The sequence below is a fragment of the Barbus barbus genome (genome assembly GCF_936440315.1).
Source record: "Barbus barbus genome assembly, chromosome: 6".
NCBI classification, from domain to species: domain Eukaryota; kingdom Metazoa; phylum Chordata; class Actinopteri; order Cypriniformes; family Cyprinidae; genus Barbus; species Barbus barbus.
In genome coordinates, this window is record NC_136734.1 from 6,905,825 (window position 1) to 6,924,376 (window position 18,552).

Sequence of the window (18,552 nt, forward strand, 5' to 3'; positions counted from 1 at the left end):
CATTGGGGAATCCACAATGGTTCTACTTCATCACTGCGAAAACCTCCTTTTGGAGCCTTTATTTCTAAAAGTGCTGTACCTCGCCTTAAACAGGGTGTGATAAAGCAGAGCTTTCGTTAATATGCCAGTGCTCAGGGACAAACTGAACTCGACCAGCCATCTCATGTGCTTCAAGTTATGCTCCAAAGCACAGCATGTCAAGCAGCCCTTTAGAGGACACACCAAACAAAGCATTCCCAGTGTCCATGGCAGCAGCACCTTCAGATAATAAGTTAAATCAGATAATCTTGAAGATAATACAGACGCTCCAGCAGATAGAAACTCTCCCTGCTACCAGAAGAACTTCAATGCTTTTACTGGGTAAAATCAATATAAATGTAAAATGAATTGAACATAAGATATAAAGTCAAATATAACCACATGGTGTGTATATAGTGTGATTCTTCAGAAAGTATTCTAATATGCTGATTTGCTGCTCAAGAAACATTTATTTCCGTTTTTTTTTTTTTTTATTCTTTATTTTTCCCTGGATTCTTCGGAATTGCAGTTATTTGCTACTGTATATTAGGGGAGTAACGGTAAACCGATGTTTAACGTTGGGTTCGCGTGCTTGGCTAGTTTTCCTATATTTTGAACAGACAGTAGGGCTAGTACAAATGACCAATTTTTCCACCTAGATGTGAAAATACTAAATATTATATTACATTATAATATATATATATATATATATATATATATATATATATATATACAGTACAGAAAGTATTCAGACCCCCTTAAATGTTTCACTCTTTGTTATATTGTAGCCAGTTGCTAAAATCATTTAAGTTCATTTTTTTCCTCATTAATGTACACACAGCACCCCATATTGATAGAAAAACACAGAATTGTTGACATTTTTGCAGATTTATTAAAAAAGAAAAACTGAAATATCACATGGTCCAAAGTATTCAGACCCTTTGCTGTGACACACATATATTTAACTCAGGTGCTGTCCATTTCTTCGGATAATCCTTGAGATGGTTCTACACCTTCATTTGAGTCCAGCTGTGTTTGATTATACTGACTGGACTTGATTAGGAAAGCCACACACCTGTCTATATAAGACCTTACAGCTCACAGTGCATGTCAGAGCAAATGAGAATCATGAGGTCAAAGGAACTGCCTGAAGAGCTCAGAGACAGAATTGTGGCAAGGCACAGATCTGGCCAAGGTTACAAAAAAAATTCTGCTGCACTTAAGGTTCCTAAGAGCACATTGGCCTCCATAATCCTTAAATGGATGACGTTTGGGACGACCAGAACCCTTCTTAGAGCTGGCCGTCCGGCCAAACTGAGCTATCGGGGGAGAAGAGCCTTGGTGAGAGAGGTAAAGAAGAACCCAAAGATCACTCTGGCTGACCTCCAGAGATGCAGTCGGGAGATGGGAGAAAGTTGTAGAAAGTCAACCATCACTGCAGCCCTCTACCAGTCGGGGCTTTATGGCAGAGTGGCCCGACGGAAGCCTCTCCTCAGTGCAAGACACATGAAAGCCCGCATGGAGTTTGCTAAAAAACACCTGAAGATTCTCTGGTTTGATGAGACCAAGATAGAACTTTTTGACCTTAATTCTAAGCAGTATGTGTGGAGAAAACCAGGCACTGATCATCACCTGTCCAATACAGTCCCAACAGTGAAGCATGGTGGTGGCAGCATCATGCTGTGGGGGTGTTTTTCAGCTGCAGGAACAGGACGACTGGTTGCAATCGAGGGAAAGATGAATGCGGCCAAGTACAGGGATATCCTGGACGAAAACCTTCTCCAGAGTGCTCAGGACCTCAGACTGGGCCGAAGGTTTACCTTCCAACAAGACAATGACCCTAAGCACACAGCTAAAATAACGAAGGAGTGGCTTCACAACAACTCCGTGACTGTTCTTGAATGGCCCAGCCAGAGCCCTGACTTAAACCCAATTGAGCATCTCTGGAGAGACCTAAAAATGGCTGTCCACCAACGTTTACCATCCAACCTGACAGAACTGGAGAGGATCTGCAAGGAGGAATGGCAGAGGATCCCCAAATGCAGGTGTGAAAAACTTGTTGCATCTTTCCCAAAAAGACTCTGTAAAAGGCTGTATTAGATCAAAAGGGTGCTTCTACTAAATACTGAGCAAAGGGTCTGAATACTTAGGACCATGTGATATTTCAGTTTTTCTTTTTTAATAAATCTGCAAAAATGTCAACAATTCTGTGTTTTTCTGTCAATATGGGGTGCTGTGTGTACATTAATGAGGAAAAAAAATGAACTTAAATGGATTTTAGCAAATGGCTGCAATAAAACACAGAGTGAAAAATTTAAGGGGGTCTGAATACTTTCCGTACCCAACTGTGTATGTATATATATATATATATATATATATATGTGTGTGCATGTATAAATGGAACAAGAAAAAAAGCCTAAATGAACAATCACAAATTCTTTTGGTCATTCACCCTCAAATAAGATAAGTATTTGTGTGGACATTACATGCATCTTATATTTTATACATGATGCACATCAACAGCTTCTGCATTCGAAATCAAACCATGACCTTGCTCTGATTTGAGCTACAGTTAAACATTTTATTGTTGAGATATGAAGTAAATTTCAATTGCACAATTATAAAAATAAATTAGATCACAATGTGGATCATGATGACATTCTTTCTAGGAGCAGAGCTTCATACAAGAGCCATTAATTAAAAATAATGAGAAGAAAACTTATGGTTTAAAAAAAGGAAGGCAATGAGTACAAACATCAAACAGACTATCTTTGACAGAATCTGGAAGAGAAGCATATCTGCTGATTTGAACGTGGATACCGTAAAGGTGTGAAAATTATGATATGGCAAGACTGGTCGCGGTCTGGCTACAGTGCTGCAGTGTAGATGTTTTTTTGTAAGCATGCTACAAAACATGCTGTAAGTTCACATCACTCTTGCTCCCTCAAATAACTCAATAGTTATAAATGCATGATCCAGCATGATCTCATGAATTTTAATAGGTATTTGTTCATATAGTTTCAGCAAACATAAAGCCAAAAATATAAATAATAATAATTTTTAGCACCAATAGACACCAAACATGTACAATATCTGTACATCAATATTTATAGTTGTACACAATATAATTCTCATTTTTTTAAGTTTAATGTAATTATATCAAATTAGATTAATGAAGAATGCAATCACATTAATAAATGTACAAATGTACTTGTTTTGGCATTATAATATTTCAAATTCGTTCTATGTGATTCGAATAACTCAAACTCATGGGAAAATGTAACCATTTTACAAGATGACAATTTGGTTTTAATTTGTACAATGTGAATGAGATAATATGAATTACCCAACAATTGGCTAAAATATTAAATACTTACGATTTGTCATGAGATTCTAAATTCTCTACAAACACACACAAACCAAAATTGTGTGAAATGTGTGTTAAAGGTATATGTTCACTGGGTAGGTTTCCATGCACTAATTTCCGTTACTCTGAATCAGTGTAAAATTTATTGTTACTGTTATTTTTAATCCAATTGAGAAAAAACAGTCACATTCAAGCATTTACTGATTATTTCACGTATACAGCACCTCTTTCAATCTACTCAAAATTTAAATCGATTGAGATTTCCATACGATATATGAGCCATCTGATTATTAACATATTATTTGGATGCATGCAAACTTAGCAAAATTATAGAAATAGACAGGATGTGATTTTATCCACCAAGAAGCCATAAGCCAGAAGATCCAGTTTTGTTTCAAGTATAATTTTTTTTTTTCCTTACAACGTGCACTGTTGAATCGTTCCCAATAAGAACAGGACCATGTGTCTCTTTAGTTAATGTGTTTCTCAGGGTCTTGAATGTGATGCTATACCATAACATTTTGTGATACGTATGAGTAATGAATGCAGTAAAGCAGGATAAGGCTGGTGTGAGCAGGGAACAAAACATGTGAGGCATGCTCGCAAAATTTAGCTTTTATAGTCCTGACAGATTTTTAATAGAGCTTTTGATCACAAGGAGGACGCAGAGGGATCTAAAGCTCAAACCTGGCGGGCCACAGATCGGACACGCATGATTAATGCATCCCAGGGCCAGATGAGATCTTTATTCAAGTGAATTTGCAGCCTGTTGAGCACATTTTAGGGGTCTGCTGCCTTTGTTCCTAAACTAGAAAGGCAGGATAAACTGGAACGCAATCATACATAAGACATGACCGTTTCATCCCGGCACGCTTAAGAACTAATACACACAAATAATCAGTGTCCTTCACAAGGGCTAAAGGTTAATCTCTGCATCATTCATTACTCGCCAGCAGTCACCATTATGCATTATGCTACAAAGGTAAGCAACGTTTTAAGATTAAGCTACATGTGATCTTTGAAAAGCAGGACACAACAGCCTTCAAAATGTCCCGCACCATGATCAAAACTCATCGCAGAAGCACTGTTTCACACAAAGACAGTAACACGTCAGGAATTGGCCTGGTTTTTACTCTGGGATGCTGAACAACAGACTATATCTTGTTTCTTTCGATGGATCAATTGCATTTTGCTGCTTATTTTTCATGTTTTCTACTAGATGTATTATTTGATAAGCTATCATCTGACATAAAGCCAACCTAGCATGAAAACTAGCTATTTTAAAGACATGACATATCTGTATTTTTTTTCTCTAATCCAATCTCAGAGAGGTTGTGACACACAACAATGTCATAATATTAACAATTTATTGAACTGGATTGTGGTAATTATTAAATTTGAATTGTGGTAAACCTGTTTTTAATTATTAACGAATGTGGATGACCAAACTTTTTATATTGTCACTATGTCCCACAATTTGCGTTGTTAAAGCTTGATTTTTCACCAAACTACGTACTGTAACATTCCTTAAAAATTGCCAGTGAAAAGTAACATAATTTCTACATAATGTTTTACCTTTTCTATAGCATAGCATAATCAGATCAGATTTTTTTATTTATCTTATTTGCTTATTTATTTATTTATTTATGTATTATTTACATAAGTAATACCCAATCCATTTTTTTTCTTTTATTTACTAATTAGTTGCTAATGAATAATAATAAATTAAATTGGCAATAAATGTGGAAGCCTGTGTCGGCAAATTGTACGATAATCTTATTACACATTCAGGTATATTGATTATTATTATTATTAGTAGTAGTAGTAGTATTTAATTTGCATGTTTATTTAATGTTTATTCCTGTAAAATGGTAATTCATACAAAATAATGTTCAAAACAAATGTTTAATTAAACAGATCATATATTCATATACATACAAAAAAAAGGTAAATATATAATTGGGACAATACCATTTCAAAAAGCACTACCATTTAGTTACTAATTTGAATACTATAAATAAAAATCTCCCAATGAATGATATCAAACTAAATTTGCAATAGATTTTGATATCAAAATAAATTTGCAATACATTTTCAGTAAGCCTTATTAATCATTCTGGTGTTACATACATACATACATACATGCATTAATCAATAAATCAACAAACTGATAGCAAATTAGATTATTTTCCTGTTGTGTTTCTTTGTCATTGAATGTGCCATAAATACACTCTTCCTCCGCTTTAAGCCTGTGCTTGCAGTTTTCTACATCTCTGGCTCAGGAGGATTGCCTGGCCAGTATAAATCTCCACATTACTCCCATAGAGAGAAAATCAGAAGCAGTACCTTTGCTGGATCCAACAGATTCAGCCATCGATACAAACCAACAGACCGACAGCTCTAAGAATCAGGATTATGTATCTGTATAGAGCTGTAAGTCATGACGGAGAGCGAGAGAGACACTTCCCACACATGCTGACTGCAGTAAAGCCCTTGATAAATCTCCCGTTTTCATGATGCTTCCCCTTTCAGCTGTCATCCAAGTGCGTTTAGGCCCTGTTGCTGTCGCGGGGCCTTGGGGCGACACTGGGCGACAGTCACTGGCACTACAATGCCATTGTTCTCTGTGTAAAGAGAAGCAAAACCCACAGCCGGGCTTAAGAGTCTTTGCACTGCTGGATTCTGTTCAATCACCACCATCTGTGCCTCCAATTAAAGCCATTCACACAACAGACAAGTTTCAAAGATACGTTCAATACAATCTCTCTGTAAGCAGAACCAGATCAGAACAGGAGTTGGAGTTCATTCTACAATCAATCAATCAATCAATCAATCAATAAAAAGTTTCACTTTATTGTGATGGTCCCTTTAACACATTCTGTAATGTTGCACCTACATGTCAACTAATTCTCAATAGAGTGTTAGTAGAGTATTAGTAGACTGGTAGGATTAGGGTTAGAATAAATTGACGTACTTGCAAAGTTACTTATAGTCAGTAGAATGGGAGACCATCACAATAAAGAGTTAGCAGATATTAATCAGGTAGTGTACTAATATTCTAATGAGAGTTATTTGGCATGTAGGTGCAAAGTTACTTAATGTCAACAGAATGTTCAAAAGGGACCATCAAAATAAAGTTTTACAAAAAAAAAAAAAAAAAAAGTAGTGAATAAAAGAAAGAATATTCAAGTAGGCCTACATTTTCTACTTAAAAACTTCACGTTTAATTCAGTGTAATTATTTGTAAAATTTACTAGCAATTTTTGAATTTCTAAAAAAAAAGTTGTAAGCAAACCCTGGTAAATGTATTATATATATATATATATATATATATATATATATATTTATATATATATATATATATATATATATATATTTTTTTTTTTTTTTTTTTTACAATAACAATAAATCACAATAAAACAGGCAAAAATTTATCACACACAACACCTACCAACACATAGCAACCACCCATAATGGTTGCCATGTCCACTTATCATAAGTAAAGCTTATAAAGTGTCTTTGGGCTTATTGTTTAGAGGCAAGCTTCTAATTCATTAAGATTTAAAGGTGCCATAGAATGAAAAACTGTCTTTATCTTGGCATAGTTAAATAATAACAGTTCTGTACATAGAAATTACATACAGTGAGCCTCAAACACCATAGTTTCCTCCTTCTTATGTAAATCACGTGAATAAAAAGACCACTGAAAAACAGGCGAATCAGAACATAACAGTCGGGATCACTACGCCCCAACTTTTGCATATACCCGCCCTTGTTCTAGGCCAGCGGCCAACTGAACCATCAGAAGTTCTGACTGCAGGTATTGTAAATAAACAAGCGCGGACAACAGCGAAAATGCTTTGTTCCAGGCTGTGCAGGGGGTGTGAAGTGCAGGAATGGGTTGATGTCTATATTCAGAAAGTTCTACTAAACTAACGCAAGCCAGTAAAGGGTTAGCTCCATGCTAGCTGTAGTCTGTTACAGTACATAAGATTTCACTTACCACATAAACAGAGTAAGGAGAGATGAGGATGATGGCGAATGATTTACAGATCCTGAGCACCACTGGCAAGCATCTGATCTTGTCAAATGTGTGGTAAGTACTGTTGCTCCATAATATAAAAAGAGTTTGTGCGATCGCGTCTCTTGAAAGTGAAACTATAACACGTTCAAAAGCAGTTTCAGAGCCTCGCGTATTAATAGCGGCTACCAGGTGCCCATATTTTATATACAGTATAATTACCCGATGTAACTGCAAGATAAAGTATTTAAATATATATTTTCCTCCCTGTGTTTCCTTCTTGCTGATGAGTTGCACTGTGAAACAGCCAATCAGAGCAGAGCTCATTATTATTCATGACCCTGCCAAATAACAGACCGTTTCATTCAGAAATCCTACGGTTGTAAATGGACATGTAAAATCGTTTCTGGAGATTTTTTTGCACTTACCTAAACCACATACCTTCTATGTAGATATCAGAGAACAATTTAAAATACTGTATCTATGGCACCTTTAAGTTTATTATGATTGTCCTTTCTTGCCTTTATACAACAATAATTGGCAACACAGAGTCAAGACATATATTCTTCCCTGTGTATTAACAACAACAACAAAACACCATTATATACACATATATTGTTCATTATTAATTAAGAATAGGTGCTGGGAACTTATTGTAAAGTGTTACCATATATATATGAGCGTGTGTTTGAAAGTTTGAAAGTGTTGTTGTTGTTGTTTTGAAAAGTGCATTTGTGTATGTGTTATTTACTTACAGCATATCATACAGAAAACTAAACAGTAAGCTTGAAGGAACTGCATATGTGTTTATAGCACCCCATGGCAACCCAGGATTATAACAGGGAACCAAACATCTCTAAATTAAGCAAAACAATTAGGAATAAAAATAGTGAAATAGTCTTCAGATGTCATGCTTGTTATTTACAGCAGTGCCACAGAGAAATGACATTGTTGAGAAAGCTGCTTTCTGAATGACCTGCATTAATACAGTAAAGTGTACTTCAGTTACATATATGAACAGCTTTCAGTTGTTGGTGCTATAATAACCTGACATTATTTTTATTGTGAGCTGATTATTTAGCAGAAGTTATTACTCCATCACCTGTGTGACACCAACAGTTGTGTATTGAACCAATGTGTTGCCAATGATGCATTGTGCTATGGTGGTTAAGCAGTGAGGAAACGCACTCCAGAACAACCTAGAAACCACATATTGAAGCATGCTGGAAAATCATTCAGATCACCATAGAAGCCTTATAGTGGCAGCCTGCAAACAAGAGACTGCTCCATAATAGCTAGTTTTACACTCACAAATCTAGTCATTTTCCGAGCCTGATGTTATTTGTCTAGCAGCAGTCTGACTCTGCATTAACAGGGTTTGTTTGTTTGTTGGACTGAGTCTTATCGTGTGTCTTTGCAGTAGAGCGCTGTTCATTGTTTCCACTCGGCTTGCTTGGCTTGATTACACCTGCTCTCATGACAGTGATCTTCAACCCAGCTGAATTCATTTGTAAACACTTTAATGGTGGGTTAAAGCCATGTTTTGGCCCTCTTTTCTTTATTAATTGGATGGCATTTTAGCTGAAAACAAAAGATATGTGCTGAATGCTAAACATGGATATTTATGTGTAAACTCACAAAGCTAGAGAAAGTAGCACTACTTAATTTAAAAGAAACAAAGAAGTAAATAGCACCAGGACAATGTTAGTGCACTTTCTGTTGCTTATGTGTTAAACAGTCATTATTACTGAACAACAACAACAAAAAAAGCACTGCAAATACAATAATGTTTGTTTAATACATTAAACTCTAATTTGATTATACAGTTGGAGAACTAGATGCGTCTTCTCTTTTCTTAATAATATTATTGGAATTTTCGATCATTTGGACACAACAGAAACTCTTTATTTCTTGTCAGTTGAATGGATTATTATGATGTTCTCTAGTTCATTGTGTTTCTGAACTAACTGAAAACATAGAAATCATTACAGCAGCTAAATACTGCATGAAATATTATATGGAAATAATGCTTTCCCTAACACGTTTAGTTTTGACATTTAATTAGACTGAGAATTGAGACCCAATGGCCCAAAAGTTTTTTAAGTAAGAGTTGGATTTCCTTAAAAAGATAGTGTCAAGGGTTTCCATGCATCTGAAGTTGATTTATTTATTTATTTTTGTATGAATTCCATGTTGAATGAACTAAAGCAGAGGCACCAATTTTTTACGACAAAGACCAAAAATATTGAATGATGATGAATGATGCATTTATATAGCGCTTTTATTGTGTATTGCTGTACACCCAAAGCGCTTTACAATCATGTGGGGGGGGTCTCTCCTCAACCACCACCAGTGTGCAGCATCTACTTGGATGATGCGACGGCAGCCACAGGACAACGGCGCCAGTGCGCTCACCACACACCAGATACAGGTGGAGAGGAGAGAGAGTCATAGAGCCAATCAAGTGGATATTAACCGAGGGCAGTTAACCAAAAGTAAATATGACATTTTATCTGACTGTTATATTACAATGTACATATAACATAAATAAATAAATAAAATGTGCTACCTTATTCATTTATTTATTTCACCCTTCCTGTGATACAGCATGCATGGAGGGACAATCAAAGGTCATCATAGGTCAACTTACATGCCAAACTGAAGTACACTGGACAAAAGCTCTTTAGTAAAACCATTGAGAATCTGTTAATGTTATGTATCGTGCATGTTTGTTTGACTTGACAATGTTACATTAGAAAAAAAGATTCATATTTATGCACATACCTGGGATGGGCTGTTTTTTATATATTGTAAAGTTGATTGATGATGAATGTGTATTTTCTTACATATCAGGGCAGCATTTTCACAACGCTTCACTTCTAAAGATAAAGTTAAACATCTTAACTGGAAGATTGAAGTGAAGATGCTATTCTAAGAGCATGTGTGAGATTGTAGATATTTTTATCCCAGTGTAAATTCCACTTAATTGCAGTTATAAATCTAGGAAAAAGCATCACGTGTCAGTCAACTGCACTGGAGCAGTTTAATACTTTCTAAAAGCCGAAATGGCCCATTCATGACATCCTGGGTTACAGAGTTGATTTTTCAGCACATCTCTTGCTTCCAATACATGTTTTAATAAGGTTTTTCATTTATCAGATGCAATCAAAGTCTGTGGCATAGTCAAAGTGTGTGTAATATATGCATATGTCCATTAAAGTTAAATATGCATTGTCAAAGGGGGAAGATTGAGTTCCAAGCAGCCGAGATATGAATGTTGACTTTAATAAATGTAAAAAAGGAAACATAAAAGGATGGAATAAGTGAGGCAGTGACATAACAATAGGCCAATTTGTTTTATAAATGACAACCATATAAACTGTCATGGCTATGTATAATGGTTCAAGGTTTTCTGGTCTTCTCAATAATAAAAGTTCATTTGTTATTTTATGACAGTATAACTCAGCACAATGGAGCGCTTCTCTGGACATGTGCCTTATACTTATGGAGCTGAGAGAGAACAGGCAGGAGTTCTTCATTTTATTTTCTCTTTTTCTCCACAAGAATGTGTAAAAAATGGGTATGAAATATTTTCCCGAACAGGAGCTCCCACACAAATGAAAAAAAAAAAAAAAAAAAAAAACATTTGGGAAAAGCTCCAGGCTGTTTGAGATACAGCTGCTGCACAATACCATTTCCAAATGTACACTACAACTCAAAAGTTTGGTGTCAGTATGATTTTTTTTCTTCTTTTTTTAACCATGGTTCATTATATTGATCAAAAGTTAAGACATTTATAATGTTATAAAAAAAAAAATCTGTTTCTAATAAATTATGTTCTTTTAAACTTTCTATTCATCAAAGAAACCTGAAATAGAATGGAATCACTGTTTCCACAAAAAAAAATCATCATCGCAACTGTTTTCAACATTGATAATAATCAGAAATATTTCTTGAGCAGCAAATCAGCATATTAGAATGATTTCTGAAGGATTGTGTGACTGGAATAATGATGCTGAAAATTCAGCCTCGATCACAGAAATAAGTTGCATTTTACAGTATATTCACACAAAATAGATATTCACATTACATTTTAAAATAAATCCACATAGAAAACAGTTTTTCAAATTGCAGTAATATTTTACAATATTTCATTTTTTTCTTTTAACATTTCAAAATGTACAAATGCATTATTAAAAATTAAAAGTTTATCTGTTAAGATTATTTAACGGATCAGTGCTAACATGAACAATTGCATTTGTATTAACTAACATTGAAACAAACAAACAAACTTATGATCAGTTCTTGCCTTGGTTTAAGTTGAATTAATTAAAATAACTAAAATTACAAATATTGAGACAAATGTTTCTAAATAGCACCAGATTAGGGTTATTTGAATCATAGAATATTCAAATAGGAAACAGTTCTGTGAAATTTGTAATAATATTTCATAATATTGCTATTTATACAGTACTATATTTTGGATCAAATAAATGTATCTTTGGTTAGCAGAAGATATTATTATTATTAATATAATCACACTTTATTTTAAGGTCCAATTTTCACTATTAACAAACCATTAACTACAAATATTGCCTCTGTAAAATCATAATTTGCTGCTTATTAACAGTTAGTAAGGTAGTTGTTAAGTTTAGATATTGGGTCGGATTAGGGATGTAGAATATAATCATGCAGAATATGAGCTTTATAAGTACTAATAAACAGCCAATCCTTTACGAAAATTAACCATGGTTTTATTATAATAAAATTTTAGTAACCACGTTTTTTTGGCGTATTGACTACTATTTGTATAACCATAGTTTTACTACAAAAACCATGATTAAACTATGGTTAGTGTAGCAAAACCACAGTTAATTTGTGGTTACCATGATTTAACTATAGTAACCAAGGTATTTTTTAAATTCCGTAAGGGATATGTTAATAATAGGCCTGTTAGTTAATATTGATAATAGGTCCCTATACTAAAGTGTTACCTTTTTATTATATACAATGCTAACACTTTATTTCGATAGTCCACTTTAGATATTCTACTAATAGTAAGTAACTTTGCAACTACATGTCAACTAGCAATCATTAGAGTATTAGTAGACTATCTGTTTAATATCTTCTAACACTTTATTTTTATGGGTCCACAACATACATCATACTGACTATGAGAAACTTTGCAAGTATATGTCAACTAACTCTACTAACCCTAAACCTACTCTAACAGTCTACTCTGAGAGTTAGTAGACATGTAGTTGCAAATGAATGATAATTAGTTGACACGTAGTTACAAAGTTACTTATAGTTAGTAGAATGTCTAAAGTGGACTATCAAAATAAAGTGTAACCATAATTATTATTATAATATATTACGCAAATACCCACATTTTTGAATGACGGTATATCTCCATATAAAATGTATATCTCCAAAAAATATATTTCTACATAGCACCTCATTAGGTTTATTTGACCTGTAACAACAGCAGAACCCTGTTTTGAAGTTTAAGAATGAAGAGGAGCCTGAAGACCAGAGGAAGGTGCGTGATCTCAAAGTTCTGAAATTCCAGAAGTTTCCAGAAGTGATGAATCACAGTGACTACAGATGCAGCAGGATCCATTAGTACAGATCCAACGCAAACCATAAGCACCTGTAGTCACACCCAGCACCCGATGCACTCATGATCTCCACCAGCAATACAAAAGAAAGACCAGTTACTTTATCAGTTCAAGAAATCTATAAAAATGCAGCATGCCATTCTGAATTCAGCATGTCGGTGTTTTCTACACCTCTCATTAGCCGCGGTGTTGATGCTGTGCTCATTTGCATCCCCACAATAGCACACCTCGAAAGGGTTGATTTCTGACAGCTGTAGGCTTTGCTTCTCTGTTGTGGCTTACTTATTGCTGTTATTTTACTTTACTTTGAATATTTTGTATAATCAAATTAGACACCATCTGTGCTGTTTGGCTCACGACTGAAGTGCTTGGGAAAGAAAGTAGCTACGTTTGACTGATCAACCGTTGCAAATCACCTAAGTGTAACCATATATTTTTATTTTTCTGTGTTACCCTAGAAACATATTTGATAAATGAATCCCTCCTCTGTGAACACAAAGCCTTTGAACTGATATTGAGGACTATTGAGAGAAACCGGCTTGTTGATCAAATTATTGCACATAACTTGAATAAATAAAATCTGCTTAGCTTCAGCTCCATTACAGGACATCAATTCTCCATTCACGCTTTGTAATAAATATTATGAACCCAGTAATGGACTGTGCTGCTCTTTATGACAAATGGCTTTGGCCAGGTCTCTCTTTGTGATTTCTGGCTTCCACAGGAACCACTTTTTGCAAAAAAAAGCGTCTGACTCATTGGCTGAGTGCAATCATTCAGAATCCAGACAGCTAATACAATGAAAAAACCCTGATATATGGTGTCCTGCATGAATGCCTGTAAAATATTACAAACGCTTGCAGACATTTTTTTTTTTAGTAATAAAGACATTTGTATTGTTATCATTCTCAATTCTCCTGTTCTTTTATCCCCGGCGTAGTGTATTTTAACTTTGAGGCAGACAGTATTGTTAAGAAAAAAACAACAAAAAGTGAACTGTGTAGTGTTGAGAATACAATAGCATGGGACAAAATAATTATTTAAAAGGACAATCTAGCAAAAATATGAACTGGGAAAGCTTGTAAATCTCATAAGGATATCTGTTGTGGTTTAAATTAGTTTTTCACAAACCATAGTTTATACACCTAAAAAAATAAAAATACACATCAAAAGTCTGACGTCAGCACGTTTTCAACATTGATAATAATCATAACTGTTTCTTGAGCAGCAAATCAACATACTAGAATGATTTCTGAAGGATTATGTGACACTGAAGACTGGAGTAATGATGCTGACAAGACTAAATTATATTTTAAAATATATTCACATAGCAGTTTTTTTTCACCATCAATGTATTTATTTATTGTTTGTTTTTGTGTTTGTTTTGCTTTCTTGCGTCTCTGTGTGTGTTTTGATCCAATAAATTGAGCTTTGGTGAGCAGTAAAGATTTCTTTCAAGAACATTAAACCATTACGACACAAACATACAAACCAACAAATCAAATAAAAAAAATGAAATGAAACGAAATAAAATAAAATAAAATTATGTACCTTTGGTGAGCAGTAGAGATGTATTTGAAGAACATTAAAACATTATTACACAAACAATAAAATAAAACATTGACCATGTTGATAACACTGATTAAATCAGGCACATTATGTTCTTTACAAGCAAATTATATAAAGGACATTTCTGTGAAATATTAGTAGTTATAAAACTACAGTTTTACCTGTTTAAATATAATAATAATAATAATACAAATATTCTGTTTAAATATGACACTGTTTTTCCATCTAAAACCAGCCCTCAGATAAAGTTGGACTTATGCTGGTTCTTCTCAGTAGTAATTTTACCTCGTTGGCAGAGTTCACCGGACTGTCTCGTCTTTATAGCACTGAAGTGTAAAAATCCCTGACCTGCATGGTTAGGCAATATTATTCATATTAGCATGAAAAAAAATCTAATTCATAACTGCAGAGTTTAAAATGCTGGTGCAACCCACTATAAGACATAAAGTGTACACGAAAGACTTTACAACTTTCAAATGGCCATTGACTGGCCTTAGGAACAAGGCATAATTTAATGTGGAAGAGCCTTGGATGTTTTTTGGTGACTCAAATTAATAAATAACCCAAAATAGTGGCCTGGCTTCCTCAAGACATTGAAAGAGAATTGTCATGATGTTCAGCACCATGGACAGTGACAACCAAACATACACACACACACACACGGCTCATTCAAATTCAACATCTGCACAGCACAAAGAAGTGCAAAGATGTGCTACTGAGAACCAAAGATACATATGTTAATGCTGATTTGAACTAAAAAAAAAAAAAAAAGAGAATAATGAGAATAACAAAAAACTCAAAGTAAAACATCCCAGCCCATTACGGCAATGAGAGTTTAGGGAGAAGTGTGCTTAATTGTCATGGAAATAATGCAATAAATCTTACTGATCCTAAAATTAATGCAAAATACACCCATGCTTTGTTGAGGAGGAAATGTTTGGCTCATATATGTGCTGAAAAAGCATTACACATGCCTCAGATTCATATTACACCCTTATCATTAGAACAGCAACACCCTCCAGCTGCAGAGTATAAATAACTGTGTAAGCAATAAATAAACATGCTGTTCTGGGGCTTGTGCTGTACCAGTCCAGGGGAAGAAAGGAAGGACAAATTGTTCATTTATTTGTGAAAATCAAGACAACAAGCATGGCAGACCTTTGGCTAAGATGGAGAGGGGAGAGGCTGGACTCATTACACGCGCTAAACCTGTTTAAAGTGTCTCTGTCTAGACTGACGCTTGCTGCCGTGTTGTTTGTCAAATTCAATTTGGAGAAATCAGAGGACTCCTTGGCACAGAGGTCAAGGCAATTTCAACGACAATGAATCTCATATATCCACTGGGGGAGTGTGTGAAAAAGCCCTATTAGCTGTTAAAAGTGTATCGTTCTCTTTACATACATGCTGAAACATCAACACTTGTTCGCTTTCCTTGTCTGCCACATGGCACTGCCTTTTCTGAGTCATCAGCAAGTTCTGCCAGCACACAGACACTGCATGCAGTCAATGAGATATATGAGTCCTCCATCTCTTGGGTATCACGTTGCATCAAGATATCACAGTCCACAGCTGTTGTGCAAAGCAATCGCAGTAGATTAGGACTGTTAAGAATTAACTATTTAAGAATGCTTCTTTACAGCACTCAATTTTAAACAAATCTGAACAGAGGCTGTTGCAAAGCATGCAAACACACACACACACACACACACACACGTACATAGCTGGAGAACGGAGGGGGTCTTTTCAGGAGGTGGTTTCATAGGGCACACGTGTTTTTTTGCTCAGTCGCTGTGTGAAGTGACATGCATAAGCTCCAGGTGTCACATTCAGCTCAGCTCACTGCTGTTTCATGTGACAAAGTGAAGTTTAACTGCATGAGTTTAGCTGATATGACATTTGGAGTGTATTATTTGATGTAATTGAAATTATACAGTCATTTTAAACACTGAAATACACAAAAAAAATATGATTCCCTGGACAGACAGACAGACAGACAGACAGACAGACAGACAGACAGATAGATAGATAGATAGATAGATAGATAGATAGATAGATAGATAGATAGATAGATAGATAGATAGATAGATAGATAGAACTTTAAAAAAGTTACACTGCTGTTTCACAGTAGTCACTTTTGTTTATCATGGTAATATCTCTGAATGTATACCAACATGCTTCAGTAAGAGTGCAAATCTTTATGATGATTTCCTGGGCTTTCCTGTAATATTTCCCTGTGACCCGAATGACAATATTAGAATACGCACTGAAAAAAAAAAAAAGAAAAGGCTTTAAGTCAAAATATTCACATAACCATCATTCAAAAATCAACATAAATACTGTAAAAAAAAATTATTCATTATTACCATTATTAATTTTGGTTTTTACATTGGTAATATGTTAACATAATTGTATTGTAATTAATTATGTATCTTATATAATTAATATAACAATAAAAAAAATATAAATGCTTCTTTTCTAAACAATTATAAGCTAATACTAATAATAATAATAATAATACATATTTGTAAAATTTTCATATGATCTATAATGGTGTATAATATCATTGTTTGATTTAATGAGTGGTAGTATAGTTTTGGTTTATTGTGTATGTGTTTAATTATAGGATGTTTTTGTTTATGTATTTCAGAAACTGTTTCATTTTGTAGCCTATGATGTTATTGTTTCAGTTATTGTGTCTATGTGAATGTGTAGGACACGGCTCTCAGTGCTGCCGCCTGTCGCTCGCGCTCAGCACCGCCGCCGCTGCTATAAACCACCAGCGCTTTACATGAGACGCTCAATCCACGCGCAGCGACACCGCGAGCGGAATGACACCGAGCGACGCGCGTCTCTTGCTCCTGCTGCTGCTGGGGCTCCGTGTGAGCGGAACCCGGGCCGGGGGAAAGCTGGACGAGGACCGGGACAAGAGAGGCGAGGCGGAGAGTCCGTGTGAGGTGAAGACCGTGACCGTGTCCACTCTGCCCGTGCTCCGGGAGAATGAGTTCAGCTTCACCGGCGCGGGATCCGGGAGTCTCGCCGGAGGGGAGTCCAGACTCCTGCTGTTCGTCAGGACTGACCTGCCTGGTCGCATCTCGGTTCTGGATGATCTGGACAACACGGCGCTGCCCTACTTCACCTTAGGTGAGATTTGACCGTCCGTCAGTTACATCTAGAGCTGAGCTGAGAGATGACCGATGAGCTCTGCGCGTTTGCCTGAACCCGTGTCTTTCATCTGCGAATGAAAGACACGGGTTCGTTGTAAGAGCCAGCTTAATTTCAGAGGACACGATCAGAATGAGCATTCTTACTGTATTCAAAAGCGATAAAGGTGCCTCAGTGGTTCTTCACTCTCATGTTCTGCTTGAGCTCTGAGAGATCTCTCAAAACTGTGCTGAAGTATCAGGTTGACTTTTCCTAGTTGCATTGAAACTGAAACTGAAAATATGGCATTACTCCTGTTTGAGTCTCAGAGAGATCAAATATAAAATATGCATGCTGTAGATGAGGGAATTCTCTTCAGTATAATATATTTTGACTGAAAATCTGGAGAAGCATGTCTCCGATGGCCAGTATTTCTCTATATTGTGTTTTGAATGGAGACAGATTAACCACGTATTAGTCATTATGTGATATTTCAGACTTATTTTGGAATACAACAGCTTCAGCATCGTCTTGGTCAGGTTAGAGGAACATATTACAAGAAATGTATTACTGTTAAAAGTTATTGTTAGCATTATTATTTGCACATACAGAATATTGTACAGTACGGTCTTCTGGGTTGAAAACAGCAAAGTCAGTCAAGTTGGTCACATGGTTCTTTAGTCATGTAGAAATTTCTTTGTGTGTTGTTATTGGTTCTTCACGTTATAGTCTTGTTCGGGGTTCTTTAAGTGGCAGATTCATCACTTTCTGAAGAACTAAGCAATACAAAATTCAATTGGCATCAATTGTAGGCT

The 18,552-nt window shown here is 35.4% G+C and overlaps 1 protein-coding gene across 1 annotated transcript in view; it reads left to right on the forward strand.

Moving 5' to 3' along the window:
* Window positions 1-17,384: 17,384 nt before the first annotated feature.
* Window positions 17,385-18,552, forward strand: part of LOC306870996 (astrotactin-2-like) — a gene marked incomplete at its 5' end in the record, with an annotated part of 500,403 nt that continues 499,235 nt past the window's right edge. The window contains 2 exon segments of the mRNA XM_079418633.1: window positions 17,385-17,419; window positions 17,421-17,737. Coding sequence (XP_079274759.1) covers window positions 17,385-17,419; window positions 17,421-17,737 — 352 coding nt within the window.